General features: G+C 42.3%; 1 protein-coding gene across 20 annotated transcripts in view; it reads left to right on the forward strand.

Annotated features, from left to right (window-relative positions):
- KCNMA1 (potassium calcium-activated channel subfamily M alpha 1) overlaps positions 1-13,954 on the forward strand; it is a 718,090-nt gene that overhangs the window by 675,149 nt on the left and 28,987 nt on the right. For 18 of the 20 annotated variants that reach the window (XM_054572498.1, XM_054572499.1, XM_054572501.1 and 15 more), the window contains 2 exons: positions 665-778; positions 5,599-5,729. In XM_054572498.1, the coding sequence (XP_054428473.1) occupies positions 665-778; positions 5,599-5,729 (245 nt within the window). Of the gene's footprint in view, positions 1-664; positions 779-1,567; positions 2,113-5,598; positions 5,730-13,954 lie in introns of those variants that run through there. The other 2 variants (XM_054572515.1, XM_054572516.1) reach the window with 1 other exon arrangement.

Genomic DNA, 13,954 nt, shown 5'->3' on the forward strand with positions numbered 1-13,954 from the left:
AAACCCAGGTAAGCCTTACTGGCAAGAGAATAAGCAATCGATGGGTTAAAGGTAATCACATAGGTTAGGTTATGCTATGATGATAACAACAACAACAAACCCAAATCTCAGGGTCATAAAGCAACACAGATTGCTTTTTCACTTACTCAGAATGCTTGTGGATCTGGGCTACTGTCCAGGGCTGCTGCCCATTCTTCTTCTTCACAGTGACCCATGTTCCCACAGTTGCCATAGTCTGGGACGACAGGTGGCAGGTCAAATGCTTGTACCAGAAGTGAGGATATGCATGGCTCTGTTCATGTTTCATGGGCTAGAACATTTCCTATGTTGCATGGACATATCTCACTTCAAAGGAGCAGTTAGGTATAATTCTCAGGTGTGCCTGAATGGAGAGGGGAACAAAAATATGTAAGATCAATAATTGTTATAGAGACTGGTTTTTAGAGAACTATCAAAGCGGGTTAGAATTATTTATAATAGTCTCCTACTTTGCTCTGTCAAAAAAAACAACTCATCAGAGTTTATCCTGGGAGTGCTAATTTTTGACCTGTAAATAATGCATGGGCTACATTTTTTTTGCATTGTATATACACCCTGAACTCTTGTTATTTCAAAATTGTTCACACCTCTGATTTTTCTCCCTTCTCTTTTTACTTCCCGCTAGGGTTCACACCTCCAGGAATGGACAGATCCTCTCCAGATAACAGCCCAGTGCATGGGATGTTACGTCAGCCATCCATCACGACTGGAGTCAACATCCCCATCATCACTGAATTAGGTAGGGATGAATGTGAGCTTTGGGCAAAAATTTGGTTCTCTTTTCCAACAATATTGGATATAAGAAGCTTGGCCTGTTTTTTAGCTCCTTCAGCATAGTAAACACTAATCGGGTGTGATTTGAAAGAGATTGAAGAAAGGTGTGCACAGAAATATCAGATTAGCAAAGGGAATACTGATCTAGTTTTCCTCTGAGATCAGTGGACAGTTCCCTTCATGCTGGTCACTGTTTTCAAGGAGTATGAGATGATGGATTCAAAATTGGGGCATAAGTTAGGGAAAGGGGGAGGAGGGGAGGAAAGGCATAGTCCACAGACTCCTGGTAATTTTCACCGAAGCACCTCTGGACAGCTTCTATAATCAGAACCCTCCACTGAGGTAAAAAGCTTCAGCTCCAAGCCAACCTCATTTTGAGAACTGGAGAGACACACTGAGCTAATGTGTCATAACTCTACATTTAATCTATCCTAAGAGAACTTCTCAGACAAAAGCCATTTTCAGTGAATGCCACTTGGGTCCAAAAAGAGTGATGGGGTTTTGAGGCCATGATTCTTGGCCAGTAGAATCCAGCTTTTCACCTGGCCATGGCACTCCCTGCTTCTACTTAAGAATTTGCAAAACTGCTGAGTGGTCTTTACCTCACTCCCCCAAGACGAATGTTACCTACCTGTGGTCCAGGTCTTGGGTGCCTTTACTTTAGGATGTTTCCTCTGTTATTCCCTCACTCTTTTCTTTTTCTGTACTTTCCTCCACTCCCTTTCCCCAACCCTTAAATGCTGTATCCAATTAGCTAAACCTGGCAAGTTGCCTTTGGTATCAGTCAATCAGGAAAAAAACAGTGGGACGCACATTCTAATGATAACTGAACTGGGTAAGAATCACTGTTTTCTTTCACATCAGTATCTCCTTTTGTTCTGTTGTTGGTGTTTCCAACTATCATCAGCTTGTTTTTTATTTCACCGGCTGTAACAGAACGGCTACCCCATGGCACTGCTTTGAATGTGTTTTATTTGTGGCTCTGGTTGGAATCGACTGTCTTGTTCTGGCCTTTCTTAATGATTTTTTTTCCCCCCACACAGCATCAGTAAACCTTTGATCACACCCATCTGACCTGGCAGTTGTTTTCAAAGCATCTTTTCTCTAATTCATTTTCTTTGGCCTGGGCCTTTTTTTTTTTCTTTTCCATGTGTCCCCCTGCTCTCTCCCGCCTTCTCCCTTATATTCCTCTTCCAACACACTGTCAGTTTGACTGACATGTCTTCACAGCTCTCAGAGGAAGTCAAAGGAGAAATATAAAAATTTTAAGATAAGAAACCTAAGACGGTACCTTCCCTCCAGCTGTTTATTTTCCTTTATTCTGACTTTATTTGCCTTTTTTTTTTTGTACTAGGCCCTTTCTCAGAAACCCTGGTTCTGAAGCCATAAAAGCAGTCAGATCCTAGGGGACCTTTTCTTTCCAAAGCCAGATTTCAGGAAGGGTGCCAAGGATGAAGTTAGCAGCCACTAGGGCATAGCCCTGCACGCTGACCTCCACCCTGCTGGCCCAGAGCCTTCTCGAGGAGACTTGGAGTGGACTCATCAGGAAGATGAAGGGCTCGGTCATGACTGCATTTGTCAAGCCCTTCCACGATTCCCCATAACTTGGTTAATAACTCCATGAAAGGCACCCATCAGCGGCAGGTCTCAGACCTGGGGATTGATCTTCTAAATTGAGACAGCGAAAGTGCTGCCTGGCGGAGGGGTGGATAGAGAGGTGGGGAGCACCTGCCTTCAAATGACTCACAAATGAAACTAACATGCCATTTCCTAGGCCCCAAAATATATTTCAAAATAAGAGAGCAGCTTTTAACACAGTAATCTTGCTTGCGAGGTGTCTAGAAACTAAGGAATAAATTGTCCACCACTCAGCACTGCATTATGGTAGACGTAGCTATTTATCAGGACAAATTCACTCAGGTCAAGGAGTATCACACTATTTTTTTTGTTTCCAGCAGGAGAGGAGGTATCTTTTTCATGTTTAGGGAAGTTGGCTAAAAGCCTGGGTTTCGGGACTGCTCTCTTCAGAACCTTAGTGTTGTAGGAGACTGAGGGAGCTCGTGCAGCCCAGACCTCTGGTTGAAAAATCCATTCTAATGTTTCCATCTCAGAAACCTTCAAAAGCATTTCAGAATCATCACTGTCAGGAATTTCTTTTTCTGTCTGGAATTTAGTGCAGCCAGTTATCCAAGATATATTGTTTAGTAGAAGAGAAAAGAAAAGTCTTGGTGCCCCAAATTGGAGGCAACGATTCAGGCATTTGATGAGCAGCCTCAAATCTCCTGAAGTTTCTATCCCTCGCCAGAGGGACATGTCTTCCATTATGGAGGATAATGTCTTCAATTTGCTCAGAGAACCTTCTGTGTTCCCATCGCCTTAACCTTCTGTCTTAAGCCCAATTTGTCTAGAGGTCAGACCATCTTTGGCAATCATACCATTGTCCTCTGGCTGTATCCCCTCTCTGCATCCCCACAAATACTTACTATTTACCTACTACATATTCTGAGATGTGTTCTGCATTACGCCAAGGAAATAAAATACCTTTTGAAAACCACAGAGGATGCTGAGGTTGAGCAGGTCTTTTAAACTGTGTAGTATATTCCAGTCTTCGTCTATTTGGAGACCATCAGTGGATGTCTGTGGGTCAAAGACCCTAGAAGTCCCACAAGAAGGAAAATCTTTAAGGCTGTTCAACCTGCCTGTTTCCCAGTTGTATTTGACTTCACACATATTGGGGTGATTTTTTCAGTCACCCCTTAGCACCCATATAATGACTGCTCTGTGAAGTAGGGTTAGAGTAACACTAGCTGCTCTCCTTCTGAGACTGGGTAACCCCAAACAGAACACAGGATCTTCCCTGAACCCTGGCTCCTGCCCTGGCGTTTTTTTCCCAATGGCTCAGATCCCTAGCTCACAGAAAATCTAGAGTCATTTCTCCTCACTTGGGGCTACTTCCCCTCAAAGTCTAGTACCAACCCTTCCTCATCATCTTGAAAAGGGGTAACAGATGCTTCTCATTTTAGAACGTCAATGCACAGGCCTTCCTTGTCTATTACAAATAATTAAAACCACATCCTCTACATGTTATCCTGGTTCACATTTTCTGATTCACAAAGCAGGAAGACTAAGCTGTGGCCCACAGCATACTTTTGGGAAAGTAGATAGAAGAGGGAAAAGATATGAACTGACCCTACTAGGATCCCCAAGGAAGGCTTTATGGGCTTCTGAGAGGGGTGGAAGGAAGCCGGGAATTTCTATGACATGGTGGGTGCACAGAATGTTTAATGTCAGAAAGATAATCCTGAGAGCAGCTAACATCAATGTACTGGGTGGGGCTCACCAAGCACAGTCTCATAGGAGTGTTCTGACAGCCTCCTGAGAGCTGCTATTATCTCTCTCATCTTACAGAGACAGAAACTAAGGTGTGCAGTGGTGAAGTGCTTTGCCCAAGGGAGTAGTGTCAGATCCTGCATTTTACACTTTTACCCACCAGCTGGTGATTCAGGTACTGTTGAGTCAGTGGGCTCCCAGATGTGATAAACTTTGGAAGAACAGAGCAAAGATTTCTCCCCTTTAGAATCTTTCTCTTGAGAAAGTGTCATTTAAAAATAATTCCATGTCTAGCTTTTAATCCTACTACCATTTATTCTGCCTCACATAGTAAACAAACAAAAGTTATCCAAAAAGTTACTTTTGGAAAAAATATTAAAGCAATAACTCTAGGAAAGAGAATCAGCTGCTGATACATTTAGAAAGGGATCAGAAAAGGGAATCTCATCTATTCTTTTTCTAAAAGCACGATAATTATTCCAGAAATCACGAGCGCTTATTATCATTTCCCCAGCCACACACTTCCCCCGCCTATTACTTGCTCTGCAAAACTGATCATTTCTGAAGCCAAGAACAGAATAGAAATTAATTTGTCATTTAATTTTTAATAAGTTAAAGACATCTCAGCGATACCGCCAGTCAATCTGCACATATGTGCCAGAAGAGTCATTGAGGAATTCTCAGGTGGAAATAAAACATGGTATCAAATGTAGCATCTGCTTAAGGTGGAGCATAGAAAAGACTGAGCTATTCAGAAGAGGAAAGGGAGAACGTGGGCATCCCCATGTGCCTTGGGATGCAGAGCAAGTCTTTGTCAGCAAACAGCTGGAGACAGCCTGGGAGACATCCCACATGGGGTCGTCTTTGTATTAACCAGGGCCTGTTGGGTGTGGGCCCAGATTTAGGGCTGGGGACCCCACCACTCCCCAGGCCGATCCCCAGGCAGGGTGTGGGCTGTGCCTGTGGGTGAATTCCTTGCTCTTTGCCTCTGCTGTGCTCCCAGTCAGTTGCTCTTCACTCTCAATAAATTGCTTCCTTTTTCTTGTGGCTAAACCAGCATGGCTAATCGGCTAATCGTGGCTACTCATCCTTGAAATACGTCCATCTCTCAAAGGACTTGGCTACCAAAAAAACACTTCAGGGTGTTTTTCAGGGTCATGATTCTAAAACTGTACCAAAGGACTGACCAGCACTGTCTCCTAGTCCTCCTGCAGCCTGCCATGGGGCAAGCCTGCTTGAAGTCATTGCTCTCCAGGCCTCGGAAACTTGAACAGTCACATAGGAGCAGTCCATTGAGTCCCACTGACCCCTGCCCCAGACCCATCTCTGGCTTCTCCCATGCTTTTCTCTCCTTTTCAGTGACTTCAGTGTTTCTAAACCACTAGCCTGCTCTTTTTCTCGCTTCGCTGCCTGTGTGTGGTATTTGAGCTAATTCTTATTTTACGCTTTTTCTAGTGAACGATACTAATGTTCAGTTTTTGGACCAAGACGATGACGATGACCCCGACACAGAACTGTACCTCACGCAGCCGTTTGCATGTGGGACAGCATTTGCCGTCAGCGTCCTGGACTCGCTCATGAGCGCGGTGAGTGGGTGTGGGATAGGGGAGTGGAGCCCCTCCACCCTCCCATGGGAGAGGCATGAGGCTGGAGCTTGAGCTACGGTGGAGAGCAAGACCTCGTAAAGGGGATACCGATGTGCATCAAACTAGCATGCAAATAAACGTTGGATTATAAATTCTTGAAGGTCCAAGGAAGCCTATGAATAAATATAGGTGAGCACTTGACCTGGTCTCCAGATTAGAGAGAGGTTCTATAAAGACATAATACACGTTTTATGTCAAAACGTGAGCAATAAGGAGGGGAGATTTTGTGGAGAAAAGCATCCCCTGAAGAAGGAAAGTGAATGCAAAGGCCTGTGGGGTGGAACCTGGCCATCTCAAGGCAGCTGGGGAAAGCCTGTGTGACTGGGCCTCAGTGAGAAAGGGAAAAGGGGAGATGAGGCAAGGCTGGACCTGCAAGACCTCAAGCACATTTTCATGGTTTGGGTCTTTTTCTTTAGAGCAACGAGGAGGCATCGAAAGGTTTTGAGCAGGAAAGTGCTCTGATCAGGTTCACGGTCTAGAAAGACTGCCTTGGCCGGGCTGTGGGGGATGGTTCAGGGGGAAAGACGACAGCCAGAAGTCTGAGTAAGAGGCTCTTGTTGCTCAGGGTAGGATAGAGCTGCACAGCGGGAAGGAGGTGGATGGATTTGTGTGGTGTTTGTCAATAAAATTGAAAGAACTTGGGAATAGGTTGTACGTGAGCCTAAGGTAAAAGGGAACAAGATGTCAAAGGTGAATCCTAGGTCACTGCCAGTCACTGAGACCTAAGTCTTGGGAGAGGACTAGGTATTAGGGCCTGGCCTTGCCTGTTCTTTGCTGCAGGGAAGGATTAGAGTGGTGGCCAAAGGATCAAAAGCATCTTTCATATCTTCTATAACTTGAAGTGCATTGCTTTGAAACTTTTGAGGCCAAAAACAAAGAACATTTAAAAAGTAGCTCCCAGTTTAATGGAGCCATCCCAAACTATCAAAGGCAAAAGCAGACACGAGAATGGATCATAACTCGGGGACTGTGACGTGTTCTCACTGAGTGTCTTTATGTATTATATAGAAAAGTCTCTTCATTTTGGAATTCTCAAGTTCACAACTTTTGAAAATACAGACATAGGCTGGATAAACACTGACCTTTGGAGAATCCTTGAAAAAGAGTTTTATTGACCACATTAAAATCATAAACATAGCTCGGATGGATTTATACACATACATTTCTTAAAGAGCTTCAGAAAGCCACTCTCCTGAACGTGTTAAACAATTAATATGCTAATTATGCATTATTCTCATCTATTCATTAAAGGAAATCCCAGAAGGCCATCTATTCGAGGAAAGAAAAAATGTAAAGCTTTTTAAGACTAATTTAGGTTAGTCCATATTCCTGAATGTTGTCCAACTGCAAGTATATCTTAGTTAAAAATCAGAATTATGGATTTAAAAATAATTAGGAAACAACATTCATCTTAATTAAGGCTGGCTGGGCTCCATGCCATACTATTTCTTCCCAAGCCAAGAAAGAAAGGAAATGGTCCCTAGGGAAGGGCTTTTTTGGTTTCTCGGGTCTTATGATCTTCCTGGTGGCCTGAGGATGCTGAGCCCAGCCTTTCTACCTGCCAGTGATGCAGGGCTCAGGTTGGGCAAACTCCTTAAGCAGGCTGAAAGAAGTAATAGAGGCTAGAGGATATGCTTGTTATACTACCATATTTTTTTTGAAATGGTCCTCAGAGTTTCCAAATTCAGTTTCCAACAGATTTCTGTAATTCATCTCTTTAAAAATTTCACTTCACTTCTGATCCTAGTCAGAGAGATTACAGAAGGCTCCTCTCACTAAGAGATCATTAAACTGTTTATAATACATTTTTCAGAATTGCAAATAACGTTATTAAATTTTTAAATTCAAATTTATAGAATTATTTATGTTTGCACATATCAGGCATTCAGTATATTCCAGGCAGGACCAGCTACATAATTTTTAAGGCCACTTTTTCATAAATTATGAAGAATTTCAAAATCGTGACAGCTGAGCATTAAACTGAGGGAGGGGCCCTTCTGAAAATGGGCCCTGGGCGACTGCACAGGCCATACACCCATGAAGCCAGCCCTGGTTCCAAGGAGTAAAACTGGTTTTGAGCACCAGAGAACGTCAGCTCTCTACAGCCAAGGGGGTACATGGTGGCCATGGGGTGACTGTTGGGGGGACACATCTGGATTTGAGTTGCACAGCTATCTGTCTACAGTAGCACTAGGAAGTCAGTTCTTGGAAACTCAGATGAGAAATCAAAATGAGTTGGTTTGAATTTTTTAAACCATCTCTAATATCCTTTGAAATGTAACTAAAGTGTTTGGGAGAATATGGCTAAGGTGTGTGTGGGTACCAGTCTTTGTGCAGGATTTCTTCTGAATCCCAGCCTGGAAGAAATAGGTGTCAGGAATCTAGTAACTGTCATTATGATTATCATCAGCGGCATCATTTGTTGAGGGCCTGGGACTGTTCGAAGCACTTCAGCTATAGTATCTTATCTTCTGGGCAGTAATGTGAATAAACTTAGTCTAAGTGTTGAAGCAAGACATATTTAACTGATCCACTGATAGTAACTTTTCAAATCTTCAACCAAAATGCCTATCCAATTATTCCAGGCCTTGTTATCATTGCCTAGAATGAACAAGTCACACAGTGAGGTCTTGAATTGGATCTGGTTCAACAGATCCAATAGGATCTACACCTTCGGATAAAATCTTACCTGTGATTTCTTTGCATTCCTCAACCCTAAATTTATTTAATAAAAAAGAAGGCAGGCAAGGATCAAAGCAGTAATTAGAAGGAACTAAAAGAGGGGGCAGAAATATAAATTGAAAAAGTGAGACTTCCCTGAGCAGCAGGAGCCAGCGGTGAGCTCCTATCTCAGGCCTTTGCTTACAAGTGACATCACAACATCCACACACACACAAACCCCTTTAGATGTTGATGATCTCCTTTTTCTAGCACTCTTCCCAGAACTGCCATTTAATCATGTGTCTAAACATTCCCTGAACATTGTCCTTTATAACTCAACTCCTGCTGCTTACTGCTTCATCTGTTCAAAGAATAATGTTTTGATTCATCACAGGCAATCCTGGAACAGATAGGGATGTTACCAGCGTGGCCTCATGGCTTTCTCTTGCAAATCAACAGCAGAAACACGTGACAAGAGGGAATAATTATGCTTATGGGTATATGCCTCTAAGAAGATCACAACTAAACAATGTGTTTTGCAGAATGCTAGCTTGCTGCTCTCTCTCTCTCTCTCTTTCATGCGTGCGTGCTCACACATGAAGATGAAAGGAAGCTTCTCTGTAGTTAGAGTAGAAACAGGCACCTGAGTATTCAGTTTCTTTTCCACACAACTATCACATCCCCCGACCCTCACCCTCAATTTAAGTTCCACTGGGACCCTCCCTAGAAAGAACAGTCATGGACTCAAGAACCAAACTGCTTAGATGCGGATCCCAGCATCACCATTTACTGCCTCTGTTACCTTAACCTCTCAGTGCCTCAGTGTTCTTATTTTTAAAATTGGGTGATGATATTGCCTATGTCATAGGATCTTTGAGATGACTAAATGAGTTAAGGCTGTAAAGTGATTAGCACAGAACTTAGGGCATGACAAGTTCTGTATGTACTTATTGTTATTTTGGGGGCACTTACTAAATGCCAAGCACTATTTTCCATGTTGGAGATTTGGCAGTGAAGAAGAAAGATGAAGACTCTCCTCATGTTGTTTGAACTTTCGTTCTAGTGGGCAGTAGCTAAGTGAGTGACAGTAACTATGTAAGCAGATGAGTACTATGAGGTAAGGATAGCTGATCTGAAACACATGAAACAGTGTGAATGGGTATGGAGAGCTGTCACAGCCAAAGTGATCAGAGTTGAGCTGTCTCAGGCCGTAACTTTGAAACTGACACCGAAAAATCAGAAGAAGAGATGAGGGTGACTAGCTTTCCCAGACAAAAGAAAGAGCGATGGCTGGAAAGCAGTGCTGAGCTGGGTTGTGTTTGTGTGAGGAAGTAGGTGAAGACCATTGTGGTAGGAACATGGTAGACATCGGAGAGCGGTATACAAGAAGCAGTCAAACAGTTAAGGCCATCAACCACACTGTGTATTCTGCGTTCAAAGACCACATCTGGTCAAGTTTTAAGTATGGGCTTAGACACTTCAGTCTTGGTTAGAGGATGCACCTTCTTTTGGATGCTGCCAGCATCCATATGATGCCACTGGAGAATGTGACCATCGGAAAATGGATGCACATGATTTCCTCTCTTGATTTTCCTTGCATTAAGGGCTAGACCCGTGCACTGTGTTATAGAGAAGTTCTCAGTTAGCCCATGCTAAAGCAGTGCCATGCGAAGTAAGGTACATAAACACATTACTCCACCATCCTGAGAGCAGAGCTGACATCGGCGTCAGAGTGGCGAACGGTACTATGGTCTGTCGGACTGAGAATATGCCACTGCTGTCACATCAGGCCAGGCAGGCCCGGGGTTGAAAAAAAAAATCAAACAGTTCTCATCCCTCATGAAAGAAAATACTAAAAATAAAAATCCACACCATGAAAACTAGGAAATATAAAAAATGGCAGCTATGACATGGAAAATGACAATTTTAGAGCAATTATAAACGAAAGGCAAAGTGCCATTAAAGTTAAGGCAATGTTATTAAAAGATGTGTTAATTTTCAGTTAAATTTTCTATAAAAGACCAATTAGTTTAAAAGGCTTGACAGCATTAACTGTGAAACATAAGCTCTGGTAATTATTCTTTAAAAAAATAAAAAGAGGAAGACGCTCCAGAGGTTGGAGACAACCGTGCAGAGGAGCGTCCCCAGGGCAGGCTAGATGGCGCTGCGGACTCAGATTTCCTGTTGCAATTAATTGGTCCTTCCTCCAGCATTTCTCGGTTTCTCAATGCCTGCTGTTCTGTCTACTTATAGGATATGAGAATCATCAAAATTCAGAGGCCAAAGGGGTCCCATATATGATGTGGGTCAGCTCTCTGGCATTAGAGATGAGAACAGAGAGGCACAGGGAGAAGGGAATTTTCTAAATTGGTTGCATTGTTAGTTGGTTGTTCTTTTTATAAACTACCATTTATTGAGCATTCATTGTGCATCAGAAGTTACACAAAGTATCTCATTTAACTCTGTCCTGTAGAATGGGTTTTGTGTTTTTGGGGTCTGTTTTTTTAAAATATTTCTTTTATGTGGACGAAGAATCCAAGGCGCAGAAAAATAGAAAAACAAAAAACTAGGCACCTTTTCCATTGTTATAGCTATTGAATGGCAAAGCAGGGATTTAAACCATACTAGCTGAATTCTGAAGTCTGTACATCAGGAGTGCCACATTGCCCTACTTAGAAAAAAGGCTTCCCTGGCCAGGTGTGGAACCCTGACCTTGCGGGTAAGAAGAGGGATGTCCATGCCCCTTAGACTACTCAGGTCTCCTGATTCCAGACATGGAGCAGGACTCTAACTCAGTTTTCATAAGCTCCTCAATGTCCACTTGACACAGGAAGTGCCATAGGAAAGGTCTCTTCCCAAAGCATCCCTGGAGACTAGTCCTGCCAGGATTGGAGGTTCCATGCAAGAGTCCCTCACAAGGCTTCTAGCACCGGTGTGGTGCACATGGCCATGGGAAGGCTCAGAGAAGACTACCAGTACAGAAGCTTTGGAGGCAAAAGATCACGCATATGTATTACAGTCCTCCCTTCAGAATTTTTTTTTTAATTCTAACATTTCTGTTAACCCAGAAAAGAGACTCGTAGAGAAGTTGTTTTAGCTGGCACAGCCTACACATGAATAAATAGTCTATGACAATTTGCATTTAAAGTCACAGCTCTAGGTTCACTGCATGATTCTGAAACGGCCACTTCCTGTGCAGAAAGCCTCAGATTTAGTGCTTAATTGCAGACCACTATATGCTCTGTGAGTGACAACGTAAAAAAATTTGTAACTTCCAATATGACCAAGTGGACATAGTTTTTTGGTGAAATCACTGTCTTTCCACCAAGTTACTTAGATCACAAAGAGACCTTGATACATGCTCAGAGCACACCATGTGCAATGCTCAAATTACATCTCTGTAGATGAATACTGAGGCATCAAAATAGGAGCAAGAGTGCTCTGCTGACAGAAGGGCATCATTACTCCCTGCCGTAGCAGATGGTGCTGCCCACAGCACTGCACCTTGATGCCTCCATGGAGACAAGCAGAAGCGAGATCTGGAATAGGTACAGTGCCAGCTCAGAGGCCAGAAAATTGTATCCAGAATTGTGTTCCAGAGTTACTCAGACACCTGTGACACCCTGCGGCCCACCCTGAAATTATCCTCATTGAAGACAGTTTTGAAAGTGACACACTCTTTCAATAGCACACATTTCAAGCCAAACCAAGACCCAGGGATTAGTAGGTGCTCAATAAATGTCAGCAAGTGATTGATCAAAAAGATTATGCTGTTCAGTGTAACTGATTTCAACACAGCAGGGGAAACATGTTAAGGTCAAATCCTAAAGATCTGACAAAACAATAACCTTTCATGTTGACATTCTAGACTTATCATTGCAAAGCAGAATTTACAGTGTTCTTTGTTTAAACATCATTGACTGCATTTTCATTAGAGCAGTTATTCACACTCAGTCTGGAAAATTTGGAAAGCAGAGAAACATATAAAGAAGAAAATTTAAGTGAACCATATTCTCAGCATCCAAAGACAAGCATGGTTAATATTTTGGTATATTTCCTTCCATTTAAGTAGATAAATATGGACTCATCTAGTTTTATATCTTGGTTTTCTCATTTATTTTCACAGTTAGTATTTTATTCAGAGCATTTAATCATGTCCTATTTTTGGGTCTCAGGATTTTCAAAGCCTCCATAGGACATCATGAGACACCAATGTATGGATGTTCTAGAATCTACTTAACCCTTATCTTTGTGGGGTATTGCTAACTTTTTGTAGTAACAATAACTAACCCCATGATAAACACTAGTGTATATAAATTTCTGAACAAGAAGGACCTTACTGTCTTGAGGTAAACGTACTGGGTTTTTGACATTTTTCCGCTCTGGGTCACAGTGCCGGTATCTCCCAGTCCAGCCGTACCGGTCACATTGCCACCGCTGGTGTGCCAGTGCCGTCTTACCACGCTCCGATCATCGCTTTCCGAGGAGGCCCTTTCAGCCTCCTTGGCTGTTTTTGAGGTATATCAAATTTTAATTTGTGTGTAATCATGTATGCCTGTTTTCTTCTGTGAATTCATTGATAGTTTTTATGCTTAAAATGTGCTTGCTGAACAAGAGAACTATTGTATCCTGAAATCAATTAAATATTCAGCTATATTTTTATGAGGTTGTTTGTGGCTACATTTGTTCCCCTATTTGTAACATTTATTTCCCTTTCCCCCCAGCATTATTGAGATATAGTTGACTTTTATAACTTTATGGAAGTTTACATTATACAAAGTAATCATTTGATATATGTATATATTGAAGAATGATTATTATGATAAGGTTAATTAACCTATCCATCACCTCACATAATTAGAGATTTTGAGGGGTGAGAGATTTAAAAATCTGCTCTTTTAGCAGCTTTCAAATACGTAGTACAGTATTGTTAACTCTAGTCACCATGCTGTACACTACGTCCCCAGACCTTACTCCCCTTACAGCTGAAAGTTGGTGCCTTTTGACCACCTTCACCGTTTCCCTGACCCCAGCCCCACTTCCCACTCCTGCAGCCACTGATCTGTTCTGTTTCTATGAGATCAACTTTTTTAGATTCACACATGAGACTGTGCAGTCTTTGTATTTCTCTGACTTATTACTTAGCATAATGCTCAGGATTCACCCATATTGTTGGAAATGCAGAATTTCCTTCTTTTTATGGCTGAATAATACTCCATTCTGCTTATATACCACGTTTTCCTTATCCATTTATGAGTCCATGGACGCTTAGATTGTTTCCTTGTCTTGGCTGCTGTAAATAATGCTGCAATGTACATGGCAGAAAATAACACTTCAAGAGAGCAATTTTGTTTCCTTAGGATATATACACATATGGTATAGTTCTGCTTCTAATTTTTGAGGCATACCATACAATTTTCCGTAGTGGCCATACCAATTTACATACCTACCAACAGTGTACAAAACTTTCCTTTTCTCCACATCCCCACCAGCACTGGTTATTT

This window comes from Pteronotus mesoamericanus, unplaced genomic scaffold (assembly GCF_021234165.1).
Source record: "Pteronotus mesoamericanus isolate MK-2021 breed Mesoamerican mustached bat unplaced genomic scaffold, CSHL_Meso_final contig_24, whole genome shotgun sequence".
Classification (NCBI taxonomy): domain Eukaryota; kingdom Metazoa; phylum Chordata; class Mammalia; order Chiroptera; family Mormoopidae; genus Pteronotus; species Pteronotus mesoamericanus.